Source organism: Silurus aristotelis (genome assembly GCF_946808225.1).
Source record: "Silurus aristotelis genome assembly, chromosome: 4".
Taxonomy (NCBI): domain Eukaryota; kingdom Metazoa; phylum Chordata; class Actinopteri; order Siluriformes; family Siluridae; genus Silurus; species Silurus aristotelis.
Genome location: NC_139577.1, coordinates 33,770,279 through 33,785,278, shown reverse-complemented (window position 1 = coordinate 33,785,278; position 15,000 = coordinate 33,770,279). Strand labels below are relative to the sequence as shown.

Here is a 15,000-nt window from a genome sequence, read left to right as displayed (position 1 = left end):
AATCTAGCTAACAAGCAATGAACGCTAATAGCCTCCAGTTAGCGTAATGTCTTCTGTGCCTCCACCGGGCGAGCTGATCTGCTTTCTATAAACCCAGAAAAAACTTTTCTATAAACACTCCCTCGCTATCTGCTAGATAGCATTCATGTTATTGACAAGGCGAAGCTTATACATTTGGGCAGAATCGGTATAGTGGATATAACTTACATATTCAGCGAGGGTGAGATGGATTTTGATTGGTTAGAAGGTGTTGGTTCGTTGTCAACAACAGCAGCTCTGACTGGAGCATGTTTACGCTGTTTGCAGTTGCAATTTGTTTTTTTGTTTGTTTGTTTTATTGTTTTATTTTACATTTATTGCTTTTTTTACATTGTGCATTAGATTAGGGTTTTTTTCAGTATTATTTTTTTACGTTTGACAACATTGAACTATATCCCTTTTTTTCCTTTTTTCCACTGCACTACATTATTTGCTTTTAAAATGTTTATTTAATTAATTTTTTTTACATTGGACTATATGGAAAAAAATTATGTACATAATTTTTTGAACATTTTTTAAGTTAATTGTTTTTTTTTACATTTTAAGTCACTTTTTACACACATTTTAAAACATTTTCAATAAATAATTATTTTGTTTAGAGAGAGAGAGAGAGAGAGAGAGAGAGAGAGCGAGAGAGAGCGAGAGAGAGCGAAAGAGATTTTTTTAATCATTATTATTATTATTATTATTATTATTATTATTATTATTATTATTATTATTATTATTATTCTAGTTTGAATACACTAAACTCAGCTTACCGCACCTCAAATTGCTGATAAACTCGATTTGTTTATCATAAGACTTAGGAGCTCTTTTTTTTCTTTAATCGTTTAAAACAAAAATGTGAATGAATCTTGTCTTCCTGGTCCTCCTCGTGTTTTCACTTTGTTTTTCGAGTCTATTGTGCTCTCTGAAAGCTCTGACAGTCATTGATTAGACGAAGTTGCAGTCCTTTACAACACTGCATCCTATTGAGCTTTGTACCTGTGCCTCACGTCCTTCACAAACACAACTTTTTCTTTTTCTTTTTTCTTTCTTTTCTTTCTTTTTTCTGGCCAAACAATAAGAGCCACAGCTCATTTATAGAAAGTATGGAGCGATGGATCATTGGCATTCAGTCTATCGATCGTCTCGAGTTTCCTAATTACCGTCTCATTTACCCTAAAAGTCAATAACATGTGTTCGGCCGTGTGTAAGTCTCCACTGCGACACATCCCGGGGTATTTAGCAATGTGTAGTGGGGTAAAAGGGGAGGAGGGGTCGGGGGTAGATGTAATATAGTAGCATAGTAGATTAGAGGGTTAATGATGTCATGTTAACGTTATACTTTAGCTAATATGAGCTAACCTGACTGGATCTTTCTTCTCTGACAATTATCATAAATAGCAATGCTAAGACTAGCTCGCTAGCTAGCTAGTATGAGCTAACTTGAAAGAAATTCTTAGAGAATCTTTTTTTTTTTTTTTTTACAGATTTGTATAAAACCTGTTAAGAAAAATTTACTTCTAAAGCTAACATGGAAGCGCACATGAGATAACCTGACATCATAGTTACTGTTTCCTGATATAAAAATGTTCATATATATAGCAGCGCTAGCACTATGTAGGTAGCTTATAGGACCTAACTTGACATTTAAAAAAAAAAAAAAAATTATTAATTTATTATTATAATCGTTATAGATTTATAGATTGGCAGTGCTAACACTACTAGCTAGCTAGCTAATATGAGTATATATTATTTAAGCTGACAGGATTTTGTCTGAGAGAATTCTTACAATTATTTTACAATTATTGTTACAGATTTGTAAAAAACACGGTTCTAACACTAACTAGCTAGTTGGTTAAACTAGCCTAGCTTGACAGGGTTAAAATAAAAGGTAGCGTTACCACCAGCTAGTTAGCTAATTGGAGCTAACCTGACAGGATTTTTGAGAGAATCTATCAAGGTTAGTGCAGTACAATTTCAAACACCCGAAGGAGTTGTGGTAACCATCTAGCAAATATGAGTTAATTTCACAAACTTTTTTTTTAAAGACATTCATCATGGATTTTCATCAGCAATAGCACTCACTCTAGGAAACTAGTTAAAATACGCTTTATTTTTTCCTTTACTCAGCAATGTGGTGAGTTTTCCTCGAGTGGTTAATTCTTAGTAGCATGTATGTGTTAACATTTTGAAAGAAATTGTCCGCGTTGTGAGTTCTGTGTGAACAGGACATCGATATCTTCACTAATAAAGGATCAACTGAGTGAAATCGTGTTAGTGTCTGATACCTGATGGAATAAAAACCAGTTCCTGGTAGTGGACTCAGACTTTTGGACCCCGCTGTAGTTACAGTAATGTTGTTGTATCAATCAGAGACGCTGCCAGACTTTCTGCCTCCGTACATTCCAGTACACACACACACACACACACACACACACACACACACACACACACACACACACACACACACACACACACACACAGAGCTCTTAACTGTAGTGAATGATGGGAATTAAAGACCTGAAAATCCGTGTTAAAACGAGATTCCTTCCCTCGTAACATGGATTAACCTTTTCAAAACTCAGCGTGCCTCAGTCAACAGCGTTACATCGAGCCGGAGGGTGTTGACTAGTTTTCTTTTACAGCAGCTTTCAGCTCTCATACAAGCTTAGATGAAAACTAAACTACTAATGACTCTGTGATGGAAAACTGTACGATGAACTTGTGGGTTTATCTGACATTAATAAACAGATTCTTAATAATTATGCATAATAATGTGTTGAAAGTTAAATATTTTGGACTGAAGACTGAAGATTGAGGACTGAACACTGGGAAATGAACACTGAGGACTAAATACTAAGGATTAAACTTTGAGGACTAAATACTGAGGACTGAACATTGAGGACTAAATACTGAGGATTAAAGATTTAGGACAAAATACTGAGGATTGAGGACTTGAAACTGAGGACTGAAAATTGAGGACTAAATACTAAGGACTGAACATTGAGGACTAAATACTGAGTACTGAACATTAAGGACTAAATAGACTGAACACTGAGGACTGAACACTGCATACTGTGGACCAAATGCTGACGAGTGAGTACTTAAGACTGAAAACTGAGCACTGAAGTTTGGGAAATATTGAACACTAAACTCTGAGGACCGAACACTCATTCCTAAACCCTGAACATTGAGGTCTGAACACTGATCATAATATCCAGATTGGTCTGACAGATCAGAACAGACACACTAGGAAATTGTTGATAAATAATCCCCCCTGTTCCTGCACTTCCTGTCAAAATTCCCCACACCGTCCTTGTCTCTGCGACTCACCTGCTTCTGAAATGCTACTTCAACATCTTCACACATTAGTGACGTTTCCCAAAAAGAGAAAGTCTGCACGCAAAAACACATAGATTTCATCTTCTTCCCAAAACTGATGAAGTTCTCACATCAGCTTCTGGGTGAAGATCTGAAACACGTATGATATTGTGGACACTTCGTGTGTGTGTGTGTGTGTGTGTGTGTGTTTGCAAAAGCATTAAAGAGCTAACAAAGTGCAAGGAGTTTACACACACACACACACACACACACACACACACACACACACACACACACACACACACACACACACACACATACAGGCCATGATCCAGTCCTGCCTGTAAAATCATAATCAGAAAGAGCCTCTTAACCCTGCATTCGGGTCAAAACGTCTCGTTAATTTTTACCATTTTTTCCCCCACTTAGAGCGGATCGACACTAAAAATGATTTGCGCTCGACTCAATTTATCTAATGAACACGAAAAATCATTTTTAATATGGTTATTACACTACAGAGATGACGCCCGGCTCGTTTCTGACCCCGGGAGTAATGGACTTTGGCTATAAAAATGCTAAGCGGAGTGACGCTATAAGCACTAACGCTCCTTCAATATTGGCCTTCGTGTTTTTTTGGGTTTTATTTTTTAAAGCACATCGTTTTTCATTGTTAGATGAAAGGGAAAATATTTAACTCTATATTTTCACTCTGACCCAAATCCTGTACTGTACATTATTAATGCTGTTTACACTCTGTGCCTTGTCACTTCCATTTCTAAATCCTACTTGCCTTATACTTCATTCTCTACCTTGCCTGGATAATTACTACATGATCTCTGTTGTAACATTTTTACCTCATTTCTCTGGGCTATATATACTGTACACTATCTCACAAAAGTGAGTACATCCCTCACATTTCAGCAACCATTTTAGTATCTTCTCATGTGACAAAACTATAGAAATTACACTTGAATATATTTTAGAGTATCAGTGTGCAGTTTGTGTATCAGTACTGATTTGTTGTCCTCTGAAAATAAGAACATACAGACATTATTGTCTAAATAACTGGCAACAAAAGTGAGTCCACCCTCAGTGAACATCTCAAAACTGTGTCCAAAGTGTGAATATTGTGTGTGTGCACCAGTGTTATGTAGCACTGCTTTGATGCTCCTGGGTGTGGAATTCACCAGAGCTGCACAGGTTGTTGCTGGGATCCTCTTTCACTCCTCCATTATGACATCATGGTGCTGCTGAATGCTCGACACAATGAGCTTCTTCACCTTTCGCTTGAGGATCCACACAGGTGCTCAATAAAGTTCAGCTCTGGAGAGATACTTGACCACTCCTTCACCTTCAGCTTCCTCAGCAAGGCAGTTGTCATCTTGGTGGTGTGTTTGGGGTCGTTATTATGTTGGAAAACTGCCGTTTGGCCCAGTTTCTGAAGAGAGGGCATCATGTTCTGCTTTAGAATGTCACAGTACATGTTGGAATCCATGTTTCTCTTAATGAACCGCAGCTACACTGTACCAGAGCACTCATGCAGCCCCAGACCATTATGATACCACCAACATGCTTGACTGTAGACAAGACACAATTTTCTTGGTTCTTCTCTCCAGGGCATTGCCACACATGCTGTACACCATCTGAGCCAAACAAGTTTATCTCAGTCTTATCAGACCACAGAACATGGTTCCAGTAATTCATGCTTTTGGACACGTTGTCTTCATTGGGTTGTTTTGGAGCAGTGTAGGTTGGAGACTTATTCTGGAAAGTGAAAGGAATCCCGAAACAACATGGCCCCCATTCCATACTTCAACACCATGCAGTTCCGTCTGGACGGCGGCTTATTGGAATTGACTTTACTGTACACCGTACTATAAGTGTTATTTAGAGAGCAAACATTGGTCTGGAGTGATATCTATCATGGAACGACCTGCCCAGTCACCGCATCTAAATCCTACTGAACTGCTCTGGGATAAAGAAGAATCTCCAAATAGAGAAGAACATATTCAAGTTTTACAAGAGACACAGCAAAGTATTGCAGTTGAATGTTCGGAGAAACGAGCTGTCTGGATACTGAGAGTGTGTAAAGCTGTTTTTCATGCTAAGGGAGTATTTTCCAATGAAAAAAACATGGAACATCTGGACATTTATAGATTTGTTGGAAAATCTTTGTAGCATTTGCTGAATTTGTTACAAAAAAAAAAAAAGGAATATGCACGTGTCTTTCAAAATAACCATAAAATAGAACCATACAGTATATATATATATATATAAATAAAGCGATCATGTTTCACACCACAATTAAAATATAAATTGTGCATCTGTTGTGTCCATCAGTCTCCCCCTGAGGCTGACTAGGCAGGGGTTAAAGGTCACGTCTGAGAGGGTCATGGTGGTTTAAATCACTGGTATGTACACAGCAGGAAGCTGGACTGAGAGTGTGTGTGCGGGAGAGAGAGAAGAGAGAGAGAGAGAGAGAGAGAGAGAGAGAGAGAGAGGGAGAGAGAGAGAGAGAGAGAGAGAGAGAGAAAGAGCGGTGTGATAAACTGGCCGACTGGAACTTGTGTTACAAACATATGGCGGTAGAATGGAGACGAATTAACAGAGACGTCACAGAGAAGAAGCGTGAAGTCTGACAGCTGTGTGTGTGTGTGTGTGTGTGTGTGTGTGTGTGTGTGTGTGTGTGTGTGTGTGATGAATGAGTTTGTATGAAGATTAATGCTTCATCCTGGTCAGGGTCAAAATCTTTGTAAAATTTGAATATTTTGAAAAGAAAGAAGTAAATAGGATGGAATGAGTGTGGAACAGGTAGGACTGATCCGAATTTATAATTCAAAGGTAGAATTAGTAGGAATATTGGTAGAATTGGTAAGAATTATTTTATTATTTTACATAGATTGGTTAGGATGCTTATGGGAATGGGTAGGATTGGTCAAAAATTCCTATTGGAGTTGATAGGATCTGAGGAAATTTTTATGGGAATGTGTAGGATTAGACAGGATTCCTGTAGGAATAGGTAGAATTGGATTGGATCAAAAGGTATTTTTATGGGAAATGATAGGATTAGACAGAATTCCTTTAGAATTGGAAGAATTAGTCGGAATACTTGTGGGATTGTGTAGCATTGCTCAGATTGGTCAGAGAAATAAATGGTTATGGGAATATGTAGTATTTGTAAGAAGTAGGATTGATCAGAGGAATAAGTAAATTTGGTCAGAGGAATCTTATGCTTTTGTAGTGGTCAGAATTCCACTAGGAATGGGAAGGATTGGTCAGATTTCCTTTAAGAATTGGTCAGAATAGGAATGGGTTGGCTTGAAAGGAATTCCAATGAGAATGTGAAGAAATGGAGAACTATCCTTGAGGAGATCGGTAAAATTGACAGAAATGTTTTGGATTGGAATCTATTAAGGATTGCCTATGATTAGTCAGAATTCCTATGGAATGAGAAAGATGGGTTGGATTTTGGTTGAGGAACAGATGGACACAAACTTGGTCAGTTCTTGAGGAGCAGGTTGGATTGATATAGGAATTTTTTTGGACTTTGGTCAAGCAGGTGAGATGGGTTGGAATTCCTTCAGGAGCAGGTGAGATCTTTGTGAGCTCAATGGGGGAGTGGGTGGGAATTGGTAAAGCTTCTGTAGGAGCAGACAGGATTAGTCGAAATTCCTTCGGAAGCAGGAGGAATGAGACACACATACACACACACACACACACCTGTATTTTGTTTTTAATAACAAAGTGTCAATTAGTTAGTGTGTGTGTGTGTGTGTGTGTGTGTGTGTGTGTGTGTGTGTGTGTGTGTGTGTGTGTGTGTGTGTATGCTCCAGTATGGGGAGCAGGATGTGGGTTTATTATAACACTCTGTGGCCACACTAGTCTTAGTGTTAACCACAGTGTGTGTGTGTGTGTGTGTGTGTGTGTGTGTGTGTGTGTGTGTGTGTGTGTGTTCTTTTACTATTTTGCTGTATATTCCCAGCTGAAATTAATGCTTTGTGCTTTAAAGGCTTTGTAAGTGAGGCTCTCTATTGGTCTAATCTCATACACACACACACACTCACACAGACACACACACACACACACACACACACACACACACACACACACACACACACACACACACACTCATACACTCATACACTCATACACACACAAAGAGAAAAAAGGATATTCTAGAATTTTTTAAGCATCATCTTATTATTATATCATATTGGAATGTGTGTATATGTGTGTGTATGTGTATGTGTATGTGTGAGTGTGTGTGTGTGTGTGTGTGTGTGTGTGTGTGTGTGTGTGTGTGTGTGTGTGTGTGTGTGTGTGTGTGTGTGTGTGTTGGTTCACAAATCCTGTCTGAGCTTTGGACACAGAACAGATACGTCTTTGTCTCTTTGCTTGGGTTCAGGCCCATCTTTAGGCAGCACTTTGTGTCTGTGTGTGTGTGTGTGTGTGTGTGTGTGTGTGTGTGTGTGTGTGTGTGTGTGTGTGTGTCTGTGTGTGTGAGGGGGGAATCACCCTCGAGGCAGGATGTGTACACACTCGTCAACTCCCTCCAGATCAGTGCATATCGATGACCCACTGACCTGTAGTGAAACACACACACACACACACACACACACACACACACACACACACACACACACACAAACACCTCTTTATTCCCCTCCGTCTTGCCTTCTTATCACTCCGTCTGTCTGGCAATGCATGCTGGGGTTTACTAAATAAACACAAATCATCAACAGCAGCAGTGAACAGGATTGTTAGAGAGAGAGAGAGAGAGAGAGAGAGAGAGAGAGAGAGAGAGAGAGAGAGAGAGAGAGAGAGAGAGAGTCATAAAATGGAGAGCTTGAAAAAGAGAAAGGTAATATAAAAGAATCCAGCGTATAAAGGACAAGAGAGAGGGAGAAATCGACAGAAAGAAAGAAAGAAAGAAAGAAAGAAAGAAAGAAAGAAAGAAAGAAAGAAAGAAAGAAGAAAGAAAGAAAGAAAGAAGTGATAAATGTAGATTAATATATAGAAAGAAATTATGTGTGTGTCTATGTGTGTGTGTGTGTGTGTGTGTGTGTGTGTATATGTGTGTGTGTGTGTGTGTGTGTGTGTGTGAGTGTGTGTGTGTGTGTGTGTGTGTGTGTGTGTGTGTGTGTGTGTGTGTGTGTGTGTGAGACCTGGCACTATGTGCTTCTCCTGTCCGAGTGCTGTATAAATAACACATGGCAGCCTTTTGGGGAGAAACGTCTGGCAGCACAAACCCCATCTGTGAGAATCTACTCTCTCTCTCTCTCTCTCTCTCTCTCTCTCTCTCTCTCTCTCTCTCTCTCTCTCTCTCTCTCTCTCTCTCTCTCTCTGTACATCTCACTTACTCTTTCTCTGCTAGTTTCTCCCTCTCTTTCTTTTTTCTCTCTGTTCATAATTCTCTCTCATTTTTGTGAGTTTGTATCACTCAGTTATTGTATTGAACACACAGTGAGTCTATGGCTGAAAGTGAACGTCTCACACGTCTCCCTGTCTTACACGTCTCACCCTCCGTCCTGTCCACTGCCAATCATCACGTTATCCTAGTTAATAATTCTGACCTCAATATTTAATCGTCATCTCCTGGGACTTAAACGTGTTTTCGTTTTTCTCACGTGTCGTGAGATCAGAGAGCGTCGAACACGTCAACATGGTGGAGGAGTCAACACACGCTCGGGGCCGTTATGATGTCGGGCGTCAGGAACGTCGCTTCTGCCGCAATCCTCTGACCACAATTACAGCCCTCTAATCATCCCTGAGTGTGTGTGAGAGTTTGTGTGTGTGTGTGTGTGTGTGTATATGTGTGTGTGTGTGAGAAAGTGGCAAACAGTTAAATCCATCATCGCTCTTCTGTAACGTCTCCCAGATGTTAAAAATTCAGATCCATGCTCACGCTCTGACTTCAACTCCACAATTAATTACAGACCTGCGACACACACACACACACACACACACACACACACACACACACACACACACACACACACACACACACACACACACATCTGTCAAACACTCCTGCTCTGGCGACTAATCCTCCCACTTAGCCACATTCTCTTTTTTATTTTTAAATCGCCGATCTGTTCTCCTTTTTCAGTGCGTTTGAATCGCAATCATGAACGTAGCCAAGCTCGCGGTGAAGATTTCTTGCTAGCCTTCGTCTTCGTTACCAATAATTTTCTTAGTTAATAATACAAATAATAATAATAATAATAATATTAATAATAATAATAATAATATTAATGAAAAGTTTTCTGTTAGCCTTTTATTAACAAAAAGTTTTTTTGTTTTGTCTCTGCAGAGCAAGTGGCCAATCAGCATCACCAGGGCCCCTCGGCTCCTCCCACCTTGCCTCCGGCTCCTCCCCCTCACAAGCCGTTGGTGACGGCGTTGAACCACAGCTCAGTGATTGGCCGGCGGAACGGAAGCCCCGCCCCTCCCCCGCCCGCCGAGCTGCCCACCACACCCGAGTCCGTCCCGCTGCAGGACAGCTGGGTCCTGGGCAGCAATGTGCCACTGGAGAGCCGGTGAGATGATACAACAACAACACACACACACACACACACACACACACACAACACACACAGAAGGGGTTTTGAAGATTGATCTTCAACACACATGTGTTTTCGAAGGTGTGTGTCTCATTCTTAATATGTGTCCCCTATATAGTCCAGTTTGTGGACACCACATTTGCTTTTATATTGAGCTCCACGCTTCTGAGAAGATGTTCCACTCGATTTTGTGGCCGGTTCATTCAGCTACAAGGGTGTTAGTAAAGTCAGGTACTGATGTAGGTCAGAAGGTGAGGAAGCCTGGGGTGCAGTCAGTGTTCATACTAATTAATACCAATAGGGTTGGAGCTCCATAGCAGGAGATCTTCCATGCACCTCCAACCCATGGAAGGCAGATCTTCATGGAGCTTTCTTTGTGTACTTTGTGTCATGCTGGAGCAGGTTTGGGTCTCCCGCATCCAGTGATACAATCCGATCAGTCCGATACAATTGTGTGCCTCCAAGTTTGTGGTTACATTTCAGAGAAGAACCACATCCTGGTGGAACCTTCGGGCATGCAGTGTATGTGTGTAGTGATGAACTCAGGGGACTGTACAAGTCTCTGGTTTTGATTGTGTGTGTGTGTGTGTGTGTGTGTGTGTGTGTGTGTGTGTGTGTGTGTGTGTGTGTGTGTGTTCCTGATATGAGTCCTCGCTGTGTAAGAAATGTGTTCATGGTGATCTTCAGAGTGAGATAGATGAGATGAAAAGCAAATGGGATGGACAGATAGAGAAAAAGAGATGTAGATAGATAGATAGATAGATAGATAGATAGATAGATAGATAGATAGATAGATAGATAGATAGATAGATAGATAGATAGATAGATAGATAGATAGATGTGTAGTGTGTGTGTGTGTGTGTGTGTGTGTGTGTGTGTGTGTGTGTATGCAGTGTATGTGTGTCAGTGTTGCACAGTAATGAAGCAAATGTAATGTGTTTCTGTACTTAAGTAGTTTTTTGTGTCTCTATTTTACTGGAGTGTTTCCACGTATGGAGTTTGTTACTGTAACGTCACTACATTTTAAAATTTTATATACATTTTTACTCAACTGCATTTAGTGAAATCAGTCGATCCTTTTTATTTATGAGGACAAAAACGCAGCAAGTCACCAATCAGATTTAAGCGAACGCTCTGTTTTAAACTTGGCGCTTGGCAGTTGCGGATTAAGACGTCATGGGCAGTCCCCAGGACTCAATCGTTGTTTTTTGTTTGTTTGTTTGTTTGTTTTTTACCATTTTTTTGCACGGTCACGTCAATTATTATATCGTGTCACGGTTAAAGTAATATTAATATAATTCATATAATTATAGTAAATTACAACCTAATTATTCTAGTTGACTGTAGTTAAACAGCACTTATTGATTTGGTCACCTGTGATTGAGGTGATGTTCTAAAGGTTTTCAGTGCTTGTACTGATTAGATCCTGAACTGAGGTCAGTAATGAGAATCTCCAATGCAGCATTAAGACTCATATAAAGTCATATATTATAAGAATATTTGATGTTGTATGAATCTTATGGCTACAATCAGCCAAGGAGTTTATGGTTCTCATCCAGTGACTGAAGCTGATTGTTGATGACTGAAGTTGATGACGTTGGTTCACGACGTGGTTCACCAGGGGGCGTCATTCAAGCTAAAACCTCCATTGGTGCTTGGTGAATCTACTGATCATCAACATACAGTTCAGCATCAGTTCAACAGCAAGCAGAACATTTATAGAGGAATAAATAATGAAGAAACTCCAGACTCGAACTCACCACACACACACGTGACCTCATTTACACAATTATTTTAAAATCGCTGAAAAGAAGGTTTTGGGCTCTTGATCATTTATTAGATATTATTATAATAATTATATTAAATTATATAATGAATATTCAATTCTATTAATAGATCATAGATAATAGGAACATTATATTTATAATAAATCACTACTTTGATACTTTAGTACATTCAAGTAATAGTAATTTTACACATTTTAAAAACTGTATCTATACACCACTGGTGTGTGTGTGTGTGTGTGTGTTGAGTGTGTGTGTGTACGCAGTGTGTGTGTGTGTGTGTGTGTGTGTGTGTGTGTGTATGCAAAGCATGTGTGTGTGTGTGTGTATGTAATGTGTAAACCTGGCCCTGTCATCGAACACACACACACACACACACACACACACACACACACACACACACACACACACACACACACACACACACACACACACACGCACCATGAATGAGCAGTAGGTTATTTCTGATGGAATCAAATTGAAAATAATCAAATGCTGAAATCTGATTGGAAACACGATTCACACAGCGGTGTGTTTTTATTTTAATTAATTTGTGCTGTTTTTTAATTAAAAACACACTGTGCTTGAAAGAGAGAAAGAGAGAGAGAGAGAGAGAGAGAGAGAGAGAGAGAGAGAGAGAGAGAGAGAGAGAGAGAGAGAGCGAGCATGGCTGGGAAAATATGATATCAATATCCTAATAAACTAATGGACAACATGCTTCTAAAACAAGCTAATGATAGACAGATGGATGGATGGATGGATGGATGGATGGATGGATGGATGGATGGATAGATAGATAGATAGATGGACGGACGGACGGACGGACGGACGGACGGACGGACGGACGGACGGACGGACGGACAGACAGACAGACAGACAGACAGATAGATAGACCTGGTAAAAGCTGGCAATTGGCATTTATATCGCAAATGAATAGTTTTTAATAGATTTGCGTCAGTAAACCAATTTATTTATATATAATTACAGGTGGATGCGATTTTCTTATATTTTTTAGAAAGTGACCAGTAATTTGTGACCAATATTTAATATGTAGATCGATTTCTTTTCCTAAACTGTATCTGGAGCGCGTTCTCTCTGCACCGCTGCGGCTACGTGACGCATCACAGCACTACTGAGACCGAGGCGTGTCCTGAGAGTCACATACAGTACGTGTGTGTGTTTGTGTGTGAAGAAATAAATTCAAACATTTAATATAATAAAAAAAAAAAATTCTATATATTTTTATATACAATATAATAAAAAATATATATATATTTTTTTAAATATGGAAATAATTTTTTGTGAATGTTCTATAAAACATTCCCGCTTGTCTGGTTATTTAATTATACATATTTTTTGTACGATAAAACGTATTTTTTCAATCGCGCGTTCCTGTGAACAATCAGCTGCGATAGAAACCTCCACCTATTAATACCAGTGCTTTCTCACGAATGCTTTTACAGCCGTTACATATAATAAACACATGACTCTGTGTGTGTGTGTGTGTGTGTGTGTGTGTGCGTGTGCGTGTGCGTGTGCGTGTGTCTGTAGGATGTTAGAATGTTGAAGCGATGAGGATTAGTGGAGTAAAATCTGATCTGAGTGTCTGATACCTGATGGAATAAAAACCAGTTCCTGGTAGTGGACTCAGACTTTTGGACCCCGCTGTAGTTACAGTAATGTTGTTGTATCAATCAGAGACGCTGCCAGACTTTCTGCCTCCGTACATTCCAGTACACACACACACACACATGCACATACACACACACACACACACACACACACACACACTCACACACGGACACACACACTCCCTCTCCCATACTCATCCAGCTGAGCTTTTAACATCAGAGATGGGAATTAGAAGCGTGTTAGTGGATCACGGCCTGATTTCACCCAGCGACAGGCGGCATCAGGTCAGCAGCAGGGGGCGGAGCCTCATTCACACTCTTCAAATCAGCCAATCACACTAATCGACTGACATCACCATTGTTTTATTTGTTTCCTTTTTTCCACTCTTCTTCAACACCTTGCTAAGATCACGGTTACGATAATGTTCACATACAATCTAAACGTTTTAGATTTTTTATTTATTTTTTATTTTTTAACTGATTTAAGCTCCGCCCCTTTAATCGAATGTATTTAAAATATTCACAGTTTATTGATTGATTGATTGATTTAGATAGATAGATAGATAGATAGATAGATAGATAGATAGATAGATAGATAGATAGATAGATAGATAGATAGATAGATAGATAGATAGATAGATAGATAGATAGATACAATACTATAGAAATTATATTTAAAAAAATATATAAAATATATTTTGGAGTAGTCAATACGCAGCTTGTATAACAGTACAGATTTACTTTATATTTATTTATGAGATATATTGTATGTACATTGTTTACATGTATACAGAACCCAAGCTTATAAACAGTGTGTATAACAGATGAATTATATAAAATAGGATATAGAATAAATTAATAATTATATAGAGTTATAATGTTGTAATTCTATAGAGATAATACAGGATAAGAGCAGAGAGGTGTAGACCTGTATGATGATTGTAGGCAGTGTTAGCAGTGTGGAGATCAGTTAGATGTTGCTGATGATGCTGATAGTGATGGTCATAGCAAAGAATCGTCTCCCTGAAGCTGCTGGTCCTGGTGTTTAATGTTTATTATTATTTGTAGTTAACGTCGTTGGGTGCTAGATCCCGTCTAAATCATGCTTTTAAACACATCACATGGTGTGTCTAGTGTTTTATATATATATATAAATTATAAATAGACATTATTCTTTATACAGAATAAAAAATCTTCTCCAGCTTCTCCCATTAGGGGTTTCCACAGCAGATCTTCCGTCTCCACTCCATACCCCCCTGTCCTCTACATCTGCCTCTTTCACATCAACTACCTGCATGTCTTTCCTCACTACATCCATAAACCTCCTCCTTGGTCTTCCTCTCTTCCTCCTTCCTGGTGTCTCCATCCTCAGCGTTCTCCTACTGATATACCCCATGTCCCTCCTCTGCACATGTCCAAGCCATAGAATGAAGAATGACAATTTTAAATGACTAGTAGGTAATATTTTGACGTGACGCAGAGAAAGTAAAAAAGAAAACGTGTTCATTAACACTGTTATCTAAGTTCGACATGGGAACTCAAACCAGTGCATGTTTATTTCTATATCCGGGACAGAAATCTTTTTTTTTTTTTCTCTGCGCATCTTTTAAGATTTTTGTTTAACTAGAGACTAAAAACATCGTAATTTATAGATCATTTTGTCATCCATTTTGTGTG

At 39.1% G+C, this 15,000-nt stretch overlaps 1 protein-coding gene across 1 annotated transcript in view; it reads left to right on the top strand.

Moving 5' to 3' along the window:
- Positions 1–15,000, top strand: part of LOC310724779 (teneurin-3-like) — a gene marked incomplete at its 3' end in the record, with an annotated part of 164,927 nt that overhangs the window by 97,120 nt on the left and 52,807 nt on the right. The window contains exon 4 of the mRNA XM_083539050.1: positions 9,659–9,884. Coding sequence (XP_083395176.1) covers positions 9,659–9,884 — 226 coding nt within the window. The remainder of the gene's footprint in view (positions 1–9,658; positions 9,885–15,000) is intronic.